The following is a 20473-nucleotide window of genomic DNA, read 5'->3' on the forward strand; positions in this document are numbered from 1 at the left end:
ATAAACCTATCGGCAGAAGAAAAGCAAGGGATTTTGTTAAATATGAACATGATTACCGTTTTAAGTAAGATCTAACAGTCTGTAATGTGTTGAAATTCATTTTGTTGGAAGGGCTATTCGGAAATACCCGCTCCACCTTTTCCGTCAGCTTTTCTGGAGGCAGCAGACATAAGATCGACAGATTTCAGCCTATTTCTATCTGTATTTTTATAAACGACTGCCAAAATAATAAAGTAATAAAATATTCAGCACAATTTAAAAGTGTCAGTTATTCGTATCGAATTCTGTCGACAAAGAACGTGTCATATTATTAGTACGTGAAGAACATCGCTTTACGCTCGAAAATTATATTGTAGCGAAATCTAATATTACAAAAATGGTTCTGTGTGAAGGATTTACAAAGATCCATTATTTGTATATTTCTACATACATTCGCCACTTTTTTGGAAGCACGGAGCGCAAGACAGGAATACGCCCTGGACTAGATGCATACATAGTTGTAATTCATTTAAAAACATAGTTTTTCTTTGTCAAACTCCTTCTGTTTTATAAAGTAGCCCATTGATAAAATGTATGTATATAAATCAAATGTAGACGCTGTTTGAAACACAGTGGGTCCTTTTCGATAATCGTATCTTTTCTATTTTAAAATATTACATGCTCTTGTGGTCTATCTCTTCACTCTTAATATAGATGCGCATTTCATATTGCATTTTTTTTTTATTGCCACGGGCAACGTCACGCGTTGTGTAGCTAAAAAGTCTTCCAGTTTACCACGAATCCGCCTCTTCTTAATACGGCCAATGGTATCAAGTCTTGCAACACCGCCCACCCCTTTTCCCCTAGGTAATGAGGTCTAAGAGGTTGTCTTGTGGACGGATTCATCTAATGGGAGAAGTGTTCTTTAAATTAAAAGATCCGCTAGAATTTACTCTTTTTTTGGAGCCAAACTTTTATTTCACCTCCTGCTGACGGATAGTGATCATTGTTTGCCCGCTTGTGGCGAGGTTATCAACTTCAGAATGTCGGCACGGAAAGACTTTGCAAATCAAGATGCACAACAGCAGATGGAAGAAACTGAGTTTCAGCACATTTTGGGCGAAATTGGGGGTAGAGAGAGGATTTTCCTGGTAAGTGATGTTTGTCAGCAAGGAATGTCTTCGGTGCTGGAAGAGTTTTTAAATGACATGTTTCCTTCTGCTTATAAGCCACCTATGCGTAGATGCGGAGCTGACAGCATACCTGACAATAACAGTAATGGTACGGTTAGTAACGCTACAAGAAACGACCGTGCAGCTTGTTTTAGGTCCCAAAAACACGTTCCCGAAAAGGACGAAACATCTCTTACTGGGAGGCCGGAAGGATCGGAGTTCAATCGCATGACCCCTGGGGTGGATAGCGACCGGACTCAGCAGGGCAGAAAGGCACGCTGGAAAATTGGCAAAGCCTGTCAGGCCAAAGAGCGGGCCATAGACTCGCCTGTTATAATCTTTATTTTCAGGCACGAGTTTGTGTCTTGCAAAGCAAACCGAATCTGCCTGAAGGAGATCCTGAAGGACGTGAAAGCTCGTAGCCGGAGAGCGGACGACTTGCCAGCTGTGCTCGGCTTGATTCACTCGAGGAGCGAGACCGCAGAGACCAGCGAGTCGGTCCGGATTCTGGAGCGCTCAATGCGGACGGTGTTCCGAAAACAGTCCCCCGATTCGGTGTGGGTCGGGCACTTCATACCCAACAAAGGGGACGGAATGCTGGAGATCAAGAGAAACGTCTGCAAAGCAGTGCAAGCGTCTCCTCGCACAGGTATTAAGTTTTTGTCTTGGGTGTATTGCAAACAGTGCAGTATTCAATTCGGGTTAAAAATAGCATGAGTATAGTAATATGTTGAGGATAATAATATATCCTTATTGGTACCGGCTGATGTAGTGCCAGGGAATGCATGAAATATGTATGAGGGATGTAAGGAAAAAGACTCTCGAAAGAAAAAAAAATAGATATTACTGTTCTAAACGGATGAATCTTAAAGGGAAAATCTTTTTTTTTTCTTGGAACATGAACTGTGCCAATGTGGTTTACTCTTCCGGAGAACGTGAAAGTTTTATACAAATCTCCGCTAACCACTCAGGTTTAATTTGCACTCGACTCTAGCTTTGTACTGTATTAAATGTGATTTACTGCATACAAAATACACATATAACAAATATTGTATATTGCTTCCAAAAAGAAATGAATAACACTTGATTTAAGACAATTCATTATTAATAATGTTTCAAGAATAAAGCGATACGAGCTTTTTTCGTTGTCGGGGACGTAAAAGAAGGAAATTGTACTTGATATTCATTATATTTCAGTTGATACATGTGTCAAAATTTAAAAACAGGGTGCCGTGTAAAAATCGAATAAGAATGAAAGGAATTTGGCATTATCTTGCTTAGAGGAGTGTTCTTCCTTAGTCTACTCTTACAACATTTACTCACAAGTGCCTTTTAAATTCTAGCCATAGACTGCAGAGTGCAGCTTGTGTTTTCTTTTATATTTCTCTAAATTGTATACCAACCACGCTACATTTGTAGTGTTTTAGGGCCACAGAAAAGTTCACAATGCCAATGTACTGTACTTCTTTTAAAATGCAGAGGCGAGCTAGAGTCGAGGTCTGTGATTTAGATCATTCCTTGTTTTTTTTCTTCATATCCAGGCATTTGCAGTTTGCTCAAGAAGAATGGACATTCCTGAATTATTTGTCTTTCTGGATTTTCCTTTAGGTAAACTAAGGGATACGGAAGAAGGAATCCCACTGACAAGTTCCATCTCTGACCTCCGACAGATTGATTCCATGGTGAACAGTCTTGAGAGCCAGGCCTGAAGAAAACTGAGCCAATGAGCAATCTTTTGTGACTTGGGGTAAAAGTGTTGACCTCAGCTTAAGATACTAACGTTTACAAGGCATTCACTGCCAGTTTACAGACAAAATAGCTGCAGTTCTCAGAAAATTGTAACTGGAAACTGATTTCTTGGCATGACAGTCTTATAAGACCTTAGTGAGCGGTTGATTGTTTATATTTCTTCTTATCAGGAGAAGTTGAAGAAAAAGACCAACTCAAATGAATCAGGCTGGATATAAAGGACAAATACAAGGTTAATGCTGTCCTTCAAGTGTGTGTAAGATCAGGAGAGTCCTCAGCAGATATATTGTCTGCAGCTCCCTGGTCTGTTACAAATGCATCATCACATCCGTCTTCATGAAGAGGAGACTTGTTGAGTTTCTCCACATCTCCTGGAGTAATCACACATGCCAGTGTGTTATGTAGAAATATTAATGAAGGATTGGGAAATCTCTGGCAATCACAAAGGGCAGGAGCCCCTTTAGAAATGAGCTTTCATTTCTGTGGTTCATCTGTGTCCCTGTCAACATTGTCCATATTTACAAAATGTTGAATTTTTAATTTATTTGGTTGACACTTATACCCAAAGCAACTTTCCCAGCTGGAAATGTATTTTTACTGGAGCAATTTAGGTGAAGTACGTCTCTCCTGGGATCTGAAGCCACAACTTTCCAATTACTCCAGAACCCTGACCACTGCTCCACACTGCTGTCTTAGTCTATATTACACGATACAGTATTTTACTTACTGTTGTTTTAAGCAGTAAATAAAGTACTGTACAACTTAAATATTGAAATCTTAAAATGCAAAGAAGATTTGGATTCAAACAGATGTTAGTCCTTAGTAGGAAAGCGATAAACCTGTGAAACCGTCAAGGACTAGTTTCTAGGGATTTGTTCTGCAGCTTTCTTAACACATTGGTACTGTATCTCAATTTCTCTAACAAGGTCAATTAATTGAAACTGAGATACCTGTAGGAAAGATGTTGAGTTTAATTTAATTTCTCTGATATCAGCTGAAAGACTGATTCATCTCAAAGTTAGTTTACAATGATCGCTGGTGCAAATTGCAAATTGCTGTCAGATAAGTAAAATACTGAAAATAAATTTTCAATTTTTACAGTATATTAATGAATTTGAACATCATGTATTTAGAAAATGGATGTAATTGTTTTTGCACAGTTATGGAAATGACATATTCAGTTCTCCCTTTCATACATTATCATTTTAATTTTTAAATATTGAAATATTGGTAGACCTGCACTTTTCCTTGTTAAATGAAGTTTTAGTTATGGTTTATCAAGAGCGTGAATCCATTAGGATTAATGTATTTAGCACCTAAAGTAATTTTATGTACTCTTAGATAATACTCAGGGCTTTTTAGATACATTTTCATTTTGATATATATGGAACCTAATGGCCTTTGAACCTAATGAACCTTTGTAACCTTTATTTTGTTCTTACCTATTGTAAATATTTATGTATCTTTAAAAATATATAGACAAAAAAATGATGAAGTTTAAGATAACTAAATCTTATTTTACAAATATAAACACAGTAAAAGTACTATATATTTGATTAGGTTTTAATTACTGATGCTTCTATACTTGAAGAACATTGTATATTGTCATTTGTATTTTTTAATCTTTAGTAATCTTACAGTACGATATAATGCTAACCCAGTAATATGTAACACCAGTGAAGTTTATGCTAGCATTGCATTCTAAAATAATAATCAGTGCTATAAAAACAGACAATCTTTTTTATTAGCTCCAAATTATTGTGAACATTTCCTTTTTATTTTGCTTTTTGTCAATCTATGTGGGGAAGTATAGAAGTAATGGATTCAACTAATAAAAGATTATATAGCTATTTTGCAGTTTTTTATTTTTACTTGCATAGTCTCAAGATTTATTATTTTGTGTTGTTTTAATAAAATTGTTTTAATATTTGATCAATTTGTTTTAAATAATTTATAAAATGCTGCTAATGGTGTAATTAAATGAAATTCACATTTTAAAGGTGTCTTGTTTGTTCCTTTTCAAACTTGTGATAAATTAAAAGTTCACCAGCTTTGCTCCTGCTATGCTTTTAATGCTGGAAATCAGTTATCCTGAGTGCTATACCCATGTCACTTCACTGTTCATTGCTTAGCACTTCTAAACATACAACCTATAACAATTTACAACAGGTTTAATGGCTTAAGACATAACTTTGGCTTTCTTTAGCCTTAGCAGCTTTAAGGTATCAGTTAATTTCCATGTCATTAGTACTAGAAGCTCCCTTTACATTTTGTGCTTTATTCAACTTTCTACAATGAAAATGTTTCACTGACAGAAATTTCCCAATGTATTTCTTAATATTTGAAGTGTTTGAATTCATCAGTTAATCTTCAGAAATATGTCTTATAAGGACGATAAAATCCATTTGAACAGCGAGAAATTAGGTGCCTTATAGGGTCTGTTAATGTTAAGCTAGTCATACTTTTCAGGCAGTTGAAAATGAGTCATTATTGTATGACTCTGCTATTTTATCTCCATTTTCTAAAGGGGAAAGTGTTAAACAATGAAGCATTCCAAGGTACATTGTCAAATGCTAATTTAGTACTGATATAAAAAAGATATGCAACGGGTATAGTGAAACAGATATACGTGTCATTTTACCAAACATTTACTTTATTCTAAAGGAGGAACTGGAGATTCTAAATTAGTTTTTTTTGGCTACAAATTGAACTGGGTATGTTTGTCAAATTCCGGTGAAATGTACTTCTCTTTGAGAAAAGATTTCATAACTGAAAGAGAATTTAAGAGCTGAATATTGTAAATAGTGCGTGTAAACACCGGACTACTTACTACTAATATGTCAAACGTTAAATTCTAGAGCTGTTTTTATGTAGCGTATTCTACTTGATGTATTTTTGTTTACATGCAGGATAAACAATAACCAAGAACAGCTTTATACCTTACTTTTGGAACAGATACCCTCCTTTGTGTAGGGGGCGATGTTAAGAATTCATCACCGCTAGTAAAAAAAAGTCGTTAAGCTATTGGTCAGCAGTATTCGGAAGTGAAAAGAATATGCCCGTTTTAAAAAATATAAAATGTCGTCTCTTAAAGTGTTAAATGTGATCTTAAAATGCTTATTCTTGCATTTTATGTGACTATTGTTAGAATAATATATTAATTTTGTATCAAACTCATTATTTTAAATGAGGTATATCTAATAATAATCAGGCACAGTTTTGGGCAGTCTTAACATATTGGAAGGCCCCCGGTTGTCAAAGGACTTTCTTTGTGAATCAAAAATTAGCAGGAAAAGTGTCGCACAGTAGGTAGCGGGAGGCGAGTAATTGCTGACTGAAAGTGTTTCTTTTTTTCTTCGAAGACATTTTATTGTTTGAAGAGTCGAGACCGGAGGAGTAATAAGGGATTTTCAGCAAACATGATAACTTCAGCGGGTAAGGAGAGGATGCAGATGTGACTTAAGCAGTTGATTGCGACCCGGTAGATTTAGCTGAGTCACAGAGTCAAAAGACTGAGCGATGCAAATAAGTGTGTTTTGCCTTTTAAGTTGTACAGTATCTCATTATGAAACGTAGTACAACAATGTAAAATATTTTTATTGGACCCCCTAACCCTTAATGGGACATTTTACAAACAATCAGTTGTTGCTGATCTCGTTATAACACGGAACAAGTGAATAACAAGAAAAACAAACGTACCACGATTGTCCGCCGTGTGTCGGAAAAGTACCAATACGACCATCCGAGTTCACTACTAAAATGTTTTTTTTTCTAGTCTTTGTGTATTTGCGCGTGTTGTAAACAAACCTGTTTCAACACACATAACTGTGTTTCCCATTACAATGTTGGTCACTTTCCACATGGCAGCTGACGAGTTATTTTAGTAGCCTTGTAGTTGTGTTTGTTTACAGGAAATTCAGCGCGTCCCGCTGATTCTGTGGTTCCTATGTACCTTGTGTACAGATGTGCAACCAGAGTATATTCTAACTGTGGTAGATGTAGTCTACCATCCAACTTCATTCGTACGATCATAGGATGGCATTTCTAGACAATCGGTCAAAGGAGCTAAAAATATGTAGAGCAGTTGTCTCTTGCGTAACATTTGTAAGATTGTGTACAGACTTGTTTTCATACATTCGTTTGTCTTGTTCTTATAAATACAATTATTTGTTGTAAATATTGCATTTTTTCGTCTAGACATAATGAGGCTGGACCACCTTTTCCAGTAGTATTGCAGTGCTATCATTGGTAACTAATCTGTCGATGACCTTCTTACATGCCTTTACTGGAGCAGAAGATTGATTGTTTACTAACGTGGTATACTTAAAGGTCATTCATGTGTTCAGATCCACGTCTCTACAGTTTAGTGTTAAACATTTTGGTAGCTGTATTTGTCAACTCAGACACATTTCCTTTCCTTTTTTAGCTGGAATAATCTCTCTTTTGGATGAAGAGGAGCCTCAGCTCAAGGTGAACTGTTTGCCTTAAGTACACCTTATTTGCAGAAATAAGCTTGTGCATATACTGTAAAAAAACAGAGGTCCATTGATCTGAGAATCACAGAAACACACTGTTCTTGTTGATCTTTACACTTTGTGCATAATAGTTGTGTATAAGCAGGAGTACTGAACTTCATTTCTAGTACCTATGGGAATCGATCACATATATTAACCCTGGGACTGCATTGAACTTTAATGATGCCAACTTCTAATATAATTGTACTGTAATTTTTAATTTACTATGAATTTTATTTAATTCCTCAGGACTCTTATTTATATTGTATAGCACAGTTAAACTGTTCTCTTCCTGACTATAATAATCGTATGAGACGATAAACCTGCCAAAGGCAGTTCTGTGAAATCTGCAGTGTGTTGTGCATGTCATGAAAGTATCCTATGTTGTTTTCCTGAATATTTCTGATACAGGAGTTTGCTCTGCACAAGCTGAATTCCATTGTCAATGATTTCTGGGCTGAGATTTCAGAATCTGTTGGTAAAATGTAAGAATCTTTTTTTTTTTGGTCTCATCTACCTTTGTTATTCACAGATTAACTTGTCTCTTCTCTAAATGTCATTTCCTTGCCATATCAAGAATGGTTAAATACATAAATCATTCTGCACGCTTAGCCTTTCCAATTATCAATAGGTTTTATATAAAAATACATCTGAAATTATTTGCCGTGAATATTACATTATACAAGCTTGGAGCTGGTTTCCTTGTTACATAATTAAACCTTCCTCTGAGCTAACTGTTTCTATCCCGTTGATGTCTGATTAGTTAATTGTGCCTTGGGTGTAAACTAGGGTACTTATCACTAGATATGTTGTTTGTTACAGCTACAGTAATAATTAAAATAGACATTTCTTGGTCTGATCATTTTATGTTACTCTTTAAGTGAGGTTCTCTATGAAGATGAGACGTTCCGTAGCAGGGAGTTTGCAGCACTGGTAGCGTCCAAAGTTTTCTACCATCTGGGTGCGTTTGAAGAGTCTCTGAATTACGCTCTGGGAGCTGGAGACCTGTTCAATGTCAATGACGATTCTGAGTATGTGGAGACTATCATCGGTGAGTTCAGAAGTGTTAATGATAGTGATCGAAGTGTGTGATGAACCAGACTGTAAATGTTTAGAAAATGTTGAAGTGTCCTATTATTACTCTTTCTTTCTGCATATTTGATTTACCTCTGTCTCTTTTGAAAAGGTGGTGGAATTTCAGAATTAATTCTAATTAGTTGTAACACCAGGACAGTTGTTTTGAATTGTTAAATTGTTTCCTGCCCTGTAACTGTTATGTCAAAGTGGGCCACTTTGAATATTTCCAGAAACAAGATAAAATATTAAGACAAAAAAGAAACACTTGTACAAAGGAATCCCTCCACTTAACGCTTATACATTACAAGTGTATAACTGCATTTGGCGGTCATAGCTGAAGTGCTGGGAAGTGGCAGTTCAATCCATTGCTTCTTCTTTCATGCAGCAAAATGTATTGACTACTACACAAAGCAGCGTGTGGAGAATGCAGAGCTGCCGGATGATGAGAGGAAAAGCATTGACCCCCGACTGGAGGGCATTGTTAACAAAATGTTTCTGCGCTGCCTGGGTGACCATAAGTACAAACAGGCAATTGGCATTGCCCTTGAGACTCGTCGGCTGGACATCTTCGAGAAGACCATCCTGGAGTCTGTAAGCATTGACTGCGCTTGGCTGAACTGTAGCATCCTACACTTTTTAGTCTCTCTAACGTAGGACACACAACGTTATTACAGCTTTGTTTCCTAGTGATCGTTTATGGAGTACAATCTGTAATTTCTTATTGTTTTGTTGCATTGGAGTTCTATGGTAAACTATATTAATAAGTTCTAATATTTTAATTGTTGCATTTCCAGTGGTATTGATATGTGTATTCCCTGCACTTCTCCCAACATTTTCTAGTAAAGATGTGCATGGGATGGGAAAGGAAATTTTTTTTCCTCTTGGTAGTAGTGGTAGTTCATATCATGATGCAAAATTAACAAAATCACGACTAGCCATGTAAATGATGCCCAAACAGACATCTTTTGAAGGCTCTACAATTTACCTGAAATAAATTTACTTCAAACCAGTGCATAATCTAACTTTGTTTGCCCTTTTCTTTATATAGTTAGTTTTAAATTATGCTTATTTTAGAAGACTGTTTTAATTTGCTTACATCTTTTGATACTTCACTGCTACAACACAGATTTAAAGCTCAGATTTAACCCTTTTCTAAACTAACCATGTGTCTTTTGCCTTTTTCTGCAATTCAGAATGATGTCAGTGGCTTGCTGGCCTACAGCCTGAAGGTTTGCATGTCGCTGATGCAGAACAAACAGTTTCGCAATGAGGTGCTCAGAGTGCTAGTCAAGCTCTACATGAACTTGGAGAAACCTGACTTCATCAATGTTTGCCAGGTACTCCTTCTGAGAAGAGATTCTCATTTCAAAATCGAATGTCACCTACTTCTTCTAGATAATGTGCCTGTATTTCTTTTGAGGTTGATCGGGAGAGAAGTAATCCTCTGTAGTAACTTGCTCTATCTCCTTACAGTGTCTGATTTTCCTGGACGACCCCCAGGCAGTGAGTGATATCCTGGAGAAGCTGGTGAAGGAGGATAACTTGCTGATGGCCTATCAGATCTGCTTTGACTTGTATGAGAGTGCCAGCCAACAGTTCCTCTCCTCCGTCATTCAGAACCTGCGCACTGTGGGTACTCCCATCCCTGCTGTCCCTGGATCCACCAATACTGGCACCGTGCCCACAGCTGAAAAAGACAGGTGGGCAGTGAGAGAGTGGACCTTGTAACTGAGATGGTCTAACAGGAGATCGACTCCACCATGTCTTTTTCGGATATGTATTTTATTACACGGCAGTGGATCCGTACTCAAGCCATCTGCAAATGTGTTTTTTTTCCTCCTATTTGGTATTTATATCTGAGAGAAAAGTCATCTACTTTTAATCATTTCTGCTTTATGTACAGAGCATGATTGTGATTGTTAGTATACAGAAGCATCTGTTTTCAGTGGATAAACTTTCATTTTCACACCTTCTCAAAGATCATTAGATCCATGAGTTGCCTGACCACATTTCCCTTTAATTTCATGCTTGATGTCTGTAGACCATGCATTGTTCTCTTTTGTTTTCCAGCGATGCCATGGAAACAGATGATAAAGCTGGTAGTTCTCCTGCTGGAAAGCTGGCAGAATCTGTGAGTAAACTTACCATGGTTAAGGTTTTGAGTATTAATGTAATGCATTCAGTATACAATCCTGTGGTTTTTATCATATTTAGGCCCACCTATTTGTAAACTTTTATTGACAATTAAAACTGACTTTCTGCTGTGTAGCTGGTGACAGAATTGTCTCTTGTAGAAGGAAGAACCGAAAGACCAGAACTCAAAGATGATTAAAATACTCAGTGGGGAAATGGCAATTGAACTGCACCTTCAGTTCCTCATCAGGAACAACAACACAGACCTGATGATTCTAAAAAACACAAAGGTAAGGATTGTAATAATATCCTAAAACTTCTTGTGCTTTTTGAGTTATAGGTTGATGCTCTGTTGTACTCAAGAAGCTAGATGTAGTTGGAAAGCTTCAACAGAAAGTTCAGACATGTAACATAGACACTACGTTTGCCATAGACATATAATCTTTTCAGTATTACCTTCTTTTTTTCTAGAATATTATTTTGTAGAAGGGAGTATGATATTCCCCTGTGTTGTGTGCTTGATTGTATAACATCTGAAAATCTTCAAACATCTCTATAACAGGATGCGGTCCGAAATTCTGTGTGCCACACGGCAACAGTTATAGCCAACTCCTTCATGCATACGGGAACCACCAGCGACCAGTTCCTCAGGTATGAGAATGTATCATTGCTTAATGTATCAGTACCTTTAGTGTACAATAGCATATCAAGTCCTCATTTCACTGGGAAGTCAACCAGATTTGACTATCTGTCTTGACTATCTGTCTTTAATGGCAGCCTTTTTTGTAAGATATTGCAATTAAGAAAATCAGTTGATCTTACAAAGATAAGTCCAGTTATGGATGCATATCAGGCTAATTCCACTCCATTAAACTTGGCTGCAATTCTACTGTACTCAAAGGCTCTTGATGCCTTATTTTCAGGTGCATGAGCTTGCAGACATTTTGCTTTTAGGTTGAGGTTTTTCCACAGTTTGTCTTGATGGTGTCTTTTCTACAGACCTACTCTGGATTGTTATATTTTCAGACAGGCAAAGACATGTAGACAGCGGATTTTTTTTTTTACATTAATTTCTGCAAAGAATATGTATGCTTTGTTTCTTGGGTTCTTGGAAGAACTGAAGCCATCCATCTTTTAGTATGATATCAGTTTTTATGAGGTAAATTCGCAAAGCATTGGTCTTCTGACTTTGAATCATGTGATTTTATTTCTTCTGTTGATTTAGAGAGAATTTGGAGTGGTTAGCCAGAGCCACCAACTGGGCCAAGTTTACTGCCACAGCCAGCCTAGGAGTCATCCACAGGGCAAGTGACATTTTTCTAGCATTCATGAGTCTTCACAGATATTTTTTTATATGTGTTTTATGAGAAGCTATTTCCATCAGCAGTCTACAAGATCTTCCCTGGCAGATACATTTTAAATCTCAAACACTCTGATTCACTTCCTGCACACTCCATACTCTTGTACAACTGACACAATTTTATTTTATCTTTATGAAGACAGAGATCATTAGGACTTTCAGGACTTTCATATCATGATACAAAATAAAAAAAAAAAATCAAGACCAGCCAAGCAAATGGTACTTGTAATTCAGAATAATCTTCGTGGCTTTCTGGCCTTTTACTATGCACTTTTAATGCTCTTTCAGGAGTGGCCCTGTTTATTTTTGAGCACCAATAGTAGTCGATAATAATCAAGTCAGGTTTATTTAAAAAAATCTAAAAACAAATAACTGCTTTTGCAGCAATTACCATGTATTGCGCTACACTTCTGCTTTTTATTTATTATTGTGTAGTGCATTGTTGCTTATTTTTAAAAGCTGTGTGTGTTGTGTACTCAGGGTCATGAAAAGGAGGCGCTGCAGTTAATGGCCACTTACCTGCCTAAGGACACCTCCCCAGGTTCAGCCTACCAGGAGGGGGGGGGCCTGTATGCACTGGGGCTAATCCATGCCAATCACGGGGGTGACATCATCGACTACCTGCTCAGCCAGCTGAAGAATGCCAGCAATGATGTGAGTGTCGGGGGGGGGAGTCAAAGAATATGTTCCTTCGAAGCGTTTTGTGCTGTTCAAGAATAAAATGTGAAAGGAACAACCTGCTGCACCGTAGCCTTAGCCTTGACGTTTGTTGCCCTGTTGGTCGTACTGTTAATTCTCAGTCCTTTTCTCTCTCCCCTCAGATTGTCCGTCATGGGGGCAGCCTGGGACTGGGCTTGGCAGCTCTTGGCACTGCTCGCCAGGATGTCTATGATCTGCTCAAGTCCAACCTGTACCAAGATGATGCTGTTACAGGTATTCAGTGCCAGCCAGAACTGAAGACAAAACTATGCTACCGTGTTGATTGTGTCATTAAATGGTTTTAGCATTTCCCATGTTCTTACTCAGAAAGGTTGATTAGGATGATCATACCCGTAGTTAATGAGAAGATAAACCAACATGCCTAAAAAAACTGGAAAGAAATGTATAGATCTGTCCATACATTCCTCTACTGGACATAGTCACACCAGGTTATTAGAAAATATTAATATAATTAAATCATACAATTTCTTAATACATGTGCTACTTGATTAAGAATCTTTCAAAAGAGAAACACATTCTCTGCTTCTATATTAATATATATTTGTATGAGACTCAGGGATGTGATTTTTATATAGAAATAGGTTTAAAAAGCCAAAGAATACATTTAATTAATGCCACAGTGTTGATCACCAAAATCACACCTCAGTGTGGACTCCTTGATTAATATTTTTTGCCGGATTTCCCCCTTCAAATATTATATATCACAAAAAAATTTACGTTTTTGATGCATCCTAGAAAGAAAACATTAATGCGGAGGTGTGTCAAAGGTCAAAGGTGTACCTTTCTTCAGATTGTTTTTTTTTCTGTCCCTTGATAAAACAAATACAAGTTCTATTCTACCTTTGTAAATATTTGTCAAAGTGATGTTGCTTTCTATTAGTATGGGACCTCCTATTGCACTGCATTCACTTCTAATTTGAGAAGCACTGCCTGATTCATATTGTATACTCATTTATAATGAAAAATGATATTACCATTATCTGAAATATGTTAGATTTGCCAAACGTTTGTAAGATTTAAAAGATTAGTTTTGATTATCCCTTATAACTTTTTTCTGTAAGTATTATTATTTAGGTATTGGGCATTGTTAGTATCATTATTTAGTACAGTTAAAGCAGAATTATGACCCAAAGGAAAACCAAGTAGAAGAGAGCCATAGAAGAGTAAAACTAATAAGGAATTTTTAGCTGATCCTGCTTTTTGACTGCATGCGTGCTGTGTAGGAGAGGCGGCCGGCCTGGCTCTGGGGCTCGTGATGCTGGGCTCGAAATCGGCCCAGGCCATCGAGGACATGGTGGGGTACGCCCAGGAGACGCAGCACGAGAAGATCCTGCGCGGCCTGGCGGTGGGCATTGCGATGGTGATGTACGGCAGGATGGAGGAGGCCGACACGCTCATCGAGAGCCTGTGCAGGGATAAGGTACACGTGGCTCCTGTGACGGCCATGTTTGTATATAGACAGACTGGCCTGGAGGCCTCCAGATCAGCTCCAGTATGCAGTCTGGCTTTGAGCTCTCAAGTTGCACTTGCTGCTGTAGACTTCATCCTGCTGCCTGATCTAGAGTGAAGTGAAACTGCTATGAAACTTATTCTTATTCCTTACACGATATACTTTTGAGTTACAATCAAATGTAAAGTTATAGTTATATGTCATCTATATTTATAATATAAAATTTAGCCTTTCAAAGTTTTTTTTTTTTCCTCATTGTTAAGTTCAACTATAACAAATTAAATATTCTTTTCGGCCTTTTTAATTGGTTTTCCACGGACCACCTTAACGGTTTTTCTTCATTAAAAATAATTCGAACTACTGCATAGAAGGCAATAATGTTACCATTTTTTTCCCAGGACCCTATCCTTCGACGTTCAGGAATGTACACCGTGGGCATGGCGTACTGTGGCTCTGGAAACAACAAAGCCATTAGACGTCTGCTTCATGTTGCTGTGAGTCTGCAGTTATTGTTTAGGAAAAATATGCGTATTTGTAATGCAATTGTTGGCTGTGATAATACTGGGGATCAAAGCATAAAGCCATACCAGGAACACTGATCAAAGTAGCAGATGCAGTGTTGATGAAAATAATCCATTCCTTCATGCCAACTATTAATTGTCGCCTTTTAATCAGTGATTATTCTTCTCTGTTGAACGCTGTCTGATATCCTGTCCTTTTCTCAGCACTAATTTCATTCTAAACGTTGGAAATTTCATGTTGTAGTAATAGAATGGAACAATGTAGCTACAGTCCAGTTAACTGTAAATACAAATAGCCTTTTGGTTCTTTCTGCTCTCCACAAGCTCTAGGCCTTCAAGGTAAAATTAGCTCCAGTTTTAGTGCTGCTAGTGCTAATGTAGTAAAGCACAGAACAATGTTGTATCATGAACGCATATCCAGTATGTTGATTTCTGAACTTATCACATTCACCTTTTCTTTTTAATGAATGTGTATTCTTATGATTTGAGATTTGTCCTCAAATTAATCATTTTTCTCTCTTGGGCTAATATTTAACGATTATTTGCAGATATTTGTATAATATGGTGTGTGATTCTTTACTAGTGAAAATAGAAACCAAAGAACATTTTAGAATTTTCACAGCTATATAATTACCGCACTATAGAAATAGGAGTGTTTCGTTGCTTTCCTCACATGGGGTATAGTGATTCTGCCTTTGAATTATTTCTACAATAACAAATAGGTCATTATTTAGTGTCAGTGAAATTTCTGCTTTTCCATAGTCTTGGTATACAGAGAGAGTATGCCTTTCTTTTCTCTCTCTGTAGATGGCAGTGTTTGGAAGTCAAATCAAGGGAAGAGTCTGATTCTTACGTGTACTAAATCTCAGATTTTATTTGTGAAGATGTGATTATTTGCCTTTGTATTTTAATTTGTAAAACGACCTGTTTCGGATTGAACTATTCCTTTGTGTTTCTGGTAGGTGAGCGATGTGAACGATGATGTCAGAAGGGCGGCAGTGGAGTCCATTGGTTTTATTATGTTCAGGTACAGTCTTGTTTTTCCTTTTGCTGTCATTCTCATTGTGCCCACGGAGCGTCTCTGCTAAGTCAATATTCGGACTCGTACCGTGTCAGGTTTGATGAATTGGCCCATCTGTGTATACACAAAGGGAAAATTCCTCCCATGGTTTTGGAATATTTTCCAAATACGTTTTGACAGTGTGTCTTCACATGGTTTTGTACCACAGTTTATATTCTTGTCTTTCTTTTAACACCCAAAACAAACAGCTGAATTGATCACTTCCTCTCAGGGGAGTGATTTATGGATATGGATTTTCCAGTGCCGAGTGCCAGTCGTACTGTACCCACCTTTGGCTGCCATAAACATGCAGTTTTCCTTCTGCCCGCTCTGTGATTTCTTTTGAAACTGTCGTTTTCATTTGTGACATTCTTTCTGGCAATCTGTTCTAACATGCGGAGCTGAACAAGTAAACGTTTGGGCTTTGCTGCCCAGTAATTTTTATTGGCATCTTTAACGTGTTTGTGTTTGATAAAAGCTGGATTGGCAGTGCTTATTTCTAACCAAAACAGACCACGTTCGTTGCAATTTATAGTATTGGCCCAGATGGAAACAGGTCTGTGCGGTACCAGAATGGGTTAGTAGTTTTTGAGAAACGTTAAAAATGTTTTACAAAATGAGCTAATTAAGGGACTCTCAGTGCTGTTCCTGGATTCCTGTGTGTTTACAGCTTTTCATTCCAGCTGGCCTCTTAACATCTTCACCTGTCAACAGCTTAATAGGACCAGTTTAACAGCTTTCCCATCTCTTTGGGTTCTGGGGCTTTAAAAAGACTTGGAATACCTGGAGACACACGAGCCCTCCAGCACCAGGATTGAGAATCCCTGGACTAGTGAAAATAGGGACTGACATTCTGCCTAATAATTGTGCTCCTATGAGCAGAATATGAATGTTGGTCTTTGTCTTCAATTTGATTATTGTTTATGAGTTACTCTTCATTTTACTCACAAATATTTTAGTCATTGTTGAAATTTTCAATTTTTTACATTTCCTTCTACTAAAATATTAAGTCCCTTCCTATTGAATAAACTCTTCATGGACAAAAACAGATGTCCTTTATGACAGCTGTACTTAACATGAATGAGTGGTATGTTCATTGCATTTGTATACACTATTCACAGTACCTTAATAGTAGACATCAGCAGTTTTCAAAAACGGAAAATTGTCAAATGCCATTAGTCTTGCAAAACTGAGGATACTAAATGTCTTAACTTACAACAGCATGGGAGTTTAGAAAAGCTACTGATGGAAAGTCTCCAGTATATGTTTTGATAGTAAAAACTTTGACAGGTTTATATACAAAAAATTGTTTTTTTTGTGTGGAGTTTGGTAGATTTAGATTGAAACATTGCTTCAGTTTCTTTTATGCTCATTTCCACTCTGTCTTTGTCTTGCGTGTGTTGCTTAGTTGAAGTTAATGCTGTGTTTTTGTGACCTTCTTGTATAGTGAAATCAGAAAAGAAACTGACTCGCTCAACTGACAAGATCAGATTTGAACCCTATGGCTTGTATCCGCAAGTCATGCCTGAGTCATCATGCCACTGGCTGGCTGTATTCAGGATTCCTCAAGTGGTAGGATAGGGTTGATGGTAGTCTGCCAGGGTCCTTTCAGAAGAACATTGACTCTTTTGACTTTCTGGACTTCTAAGGGATTGCACTGATGTCATGGTGACACCTGCTGCTCCTCTGTTTTGTGAGGATTACCTTTCCACATTCTCCTTTTCAAAAGGTTTTGAAAAACTATTGGGGTTTCTAAATTAGGCATATCTATAATGAAAATACTTTTATGTTAAAAAAAATCCTTCCATGCACTGTTATGTTATTTTTTGCGAAATGCAATTAGCTTTTTTTGTCATTTTCATGTCAATCTTGACATGAAAAGTAGTCTGTTTTGTTTTCGTGTTCAAAATATTACTAATGAAAAATATTCATTAAATTCATTTAGCACTGGAGGTTTGCATAATTTGAATAATTGGTCAAAAGGTCAGGTCTTTTCTTTGGAACAACAAAACTTCCATGTCTGTACCGAACCAGTGCATTCCTTTTTCCTCTGTTCTTTTGTAATGCTTCCTTGTATGTAAAGCATCTCATTGTTGCTTAAATGAATCAGTTACTACTGTTACAATTAAAAGCTATAAAATAGTTAAAGTATATCAGTAGTCTTTTATCATTTTATATTGATCTCTGTTGATATCTTATGGTGTTTTAGTTAATTTTCTTAGAATGTGAGATGCTTCTTGTCTCTTGATCAATATGGCAGTAGGTCTTTTTGCCAATGTTTAGTACTATTTTTTTTTCTTTTGCCTGTACAGGAAAGCTACAAAATGATCATTTTAGCCCCCACAATATACTGTATAAATGCTACCACAAAGCTATGCTGTTTTATGGCAGTAGTTTGTTGCATCATATGTTTGAAGATGCATACTTCATGCTCTTTGAAGTAAGTCTTAGTTTTTTCAAATACATTTTTCATTGGATAAACCTGTAATAGAGCTCACAGTGAACCTTTGTTTTTCAAGCTCAGTTAAATTGTAGTGCTTTACCTCTGTTACTGAGACATTAGAAATGTGGTTTGGATTACTGTGGTAAAGGGGTGGAAACCACACCTGCTTTGAAATGTTGCCTAGAAAAAAAAACTTGCACAGATTTTGGAAGTTTTCTTTGTGTAGGATTAGGCTTCCATAGAAAGTCAACATCAGCTGACATGAGAATACTGTTTCTTTGCAAGAGCAATATTTCTCTCCCATTATGGCCACAGCAGTATGTAGTGTCTTGACGTTTGCCTCATAATCATTTCAATACCTACAAACTGTTTTACTATGGCTTTTTCAATTACTGTACATAGAAATTAGAAAAAAGTGTCTTGACTGCTGGAGCACTTTCTTATGAAAAGGAACATTCTTGCTTCTTATTTCTGTTTGGCAAAAATGGCCTGTCGAGATGCCAGTATACAAGATTAAATGATACATACATTTCATACTGTGAAAGATCATATTGACTGTTCCAGAATCTGTAAGGGTAAAGAAACTCAATTTGCTTTTTGTTATATATTCAAATACAGGGTCAGTCATACAATGGAAGACAAAACTAAAACATTTAAAAGTGATCATTAAGGCACTAAACTCCCTGTTATGCTTTTCTTACTCTGTATTTGCCTTGTTTTCAATACTCTTAGAATTTAGGGTTATTCATAAAAGAGTTCAAGACCCTTTCAGAAGAACCAAAGGACTAAATAGGTGGCTTATTTTCATCTTTGATTTGTTGTTAATGTTTACATTCAAGTTCTTCTAAAGGTTGAAAAACATGCAAAAGAAATAATGGAAATTGCTTTTCTCAGCATGCCTTGTATCCTTGTTCAACTACAGTATAATCCAATAACTAGCATTAAATAAATGCCTTGAGAGTGACCTAAAAGATTAAGGTAATTAATATGTTACGTTTAGATTTTAAAACAGTAGAGTCTTACAGCTGCTATTCATTATTGAACTTTACTATATGAAGGGCATTTTATAGGGTGTCTAGTCTTGTAGCAACGGACCACACATGGAAGTAAAAACAGGCTTGTAATCCCTGATTCAGAGAAAATTGAATAGACCGGATTTCTTTCCATGTCATTTTCCTCAGCTTGGCACATCATGCTTTCAAGTGAGTGCTGAAAGGTAGTGAAGCAGTGAAATGCATTGTGCTTCTGGTTAACCTCTGAGTCACGCGTTCCTCTTTTTATCTGTTTATAAAACCCCATCCTTCATCATCTTCCTATGTAAATGTACCCCTTCAGCAGTACAGGAATACTAAACAATGCACTGGGCCAAGTGGAGGAACTGGGGGACTTTTTAAGTCCAAAAAAGGGCATGCGATATTCATATGATCAATGGGCTGTAAGATAAACCTGCTCTAAATCATCCCAGTGTTTAGAGAGCCTCCTGGACTGCGGGAATGAGGAACTTCCCCTGGGTTCAGGCTCCTTACAGTTCTGCAGGGTGCTGGAGTCCTTTCATGTTGACTGCCAAGGTGGCGATAGTTTTTGAAGGAGAAGGGGGGAGGTCAGTCAGAGGACTGTTTTTGTAACTCCTCTTTTTTGCTTCCTGGCCTTAGTGGTGGCACTAGATCTTCCTTCTCACCTTCTGCTTTACACATCTTTGGACCAGTTTCATTTGGCAGTGAGAACCGTTTCCGGAAAGTCAAACACTTATAATAAAAAGAAATAACTTTTCAGCTGTCAGTTTCTCAAACAGTACATGCTAGTATTTGTTCATCATGTGCAAGTTTTGCCTTAACTGAGATTTGATAGTTAATATTGAGCTGCTGCCTTATCCTGAATCATACTCGTTGAATAAATACTATAATACTTCAGTTTTGCTCCCATTTTGATTTCCATTTTTTTTTTTAATATTTGATACTCACCTGTTTTTGGGATTGCTCACCATTTAGCCTGGAGTCTGAAAAATTACAGATGCTGTTTAAAAGATGTTTTTTGTGTTTGTGGGATTATGGAATCTCTCTGCAAATGGTCCCATTAGTGTGCTTTTGCTCTCCATTATTCACACAGATGGCTTGATCAAAGTTCAAAGAATGGTTAATGAGTGTGGTAATGTTATCATCCTCACTTTTTAAAGCATTTCTCATTTTCATTAGTGCAAAAAAAGGCCTTAAGGTTAAAGACTGGGTTAATAACTGTCCAATCTTGGCCATAGACCTTATGTATAAAATGTATAATTTTACGTGAGTTTCCTGACCT

The 20473-nt window shown here is 37.1% G+C and overlaps 2 protein-coding genes across 4 annotated transcripts in view; both read left to right on the forward strand.

The window, feature by feature from the left end:
- Nucleotides 1–816: 816 nt before the first annotated feature.
- On the forward strand, nt 817–4750 carry LOC102694700 (uncharacterized protein C2orf72). Of its 3 annotated transcripts, XM_015361068.2 has the most exons (3): nt 1046–1130; nt 1502–1800; nt 2760–4750. In XM_015361068.2, the coding sequence occupies exons 1-3, from the start codon at nt 1054–1056 to the stop codon at nt 2858–2860; spliced, it is 477 nt and encodes a 158-aa protein (XP_015216554.1). In that variant the 5' UTR covers nt 1046–1053; the 3' UTR covers nt 2861–4750. The 3 variants fall into 3 exon arrangements, with proteins under 3 accessions (XP_015216553.1, XP_006637780.1, XP_015216554.1); XM_015361067.2 differs by having other exon boundaries at nt 817–1800; nt 2693–2780; XM_006637717.3 differs by having other exon boundaries at nt 819–1800.
- Nucleotides 4751–6163: 1413 nt separating this feature from the next.
- The window catches only part of psmd1 (proteasome 26S subunit, non-ATPase 1), a 53966-nt gene continuing 39656 nt past the window's right edge, over nt 6164–20473 (forward strand). Inside the window, exons 1-16 of the mRNA XM_015361262.2 lie at nt 6164–6335; nt 7327–7370; nt 7826–7899; nt 8296–8465; nt 8877–9082; nt 9685–9828; nt 9965–10191; nt 10562–10622; nt 10786–10914; nt 11187–11275; nt 11850–11928; nt 12465–12638; nt 12806–12917; nt 13928–14124; nt 14553–14648; nt 15638–15702. Coding sequence (XP_015216748.1) covers nt 6320–6335; nt 7327–7370; nt 7826–7899; nt 8296–8465; nt 8877–9082; nt 9685–9828; nt 9965–10191; nt 10562–10622; nt 10786–10914; nt 11187–11275; nt 11850–11928; nt 12465–12638; nt 12806–12917; nt 13928–14124; nt 14553–14648; nt 15638–15702 — 1883 coding nt within the window. The 5' untranslated portion in view covers nt 6164–6319. The remainder of the gene's footprint in view (nt 6336–7326; nt 7371–7825; nt 7900–8295; nt 8466–8876; nt 9083–9684; nt 9829–9964; nt 10192–10561; nt 10623–10785; nt 10915–11186; nt 11276–11849; nt 11929–12464; nt 12639–12805; nt 12918–13927; nt 14125–14552; nt 14649–15637; nt 15703–20473) is intronic.

The sequence above is a fragment of the Lepisosteus oculatus genome, chromosome 13 (genome assembly GCF_040954835.1).
Source record: "Lepisosteus oculatus isolate fLepOcu1 chromosome 13, fLepOcu1.hap2, whole genome shotgun sequence".
Taxonomy (NCBI): Eukaryota; Metazoa; Chordata; class Actinopteri; order Semionotiformes; family Lepisosteidae; genus Lepisosteus; species Lepisosteus oculatus.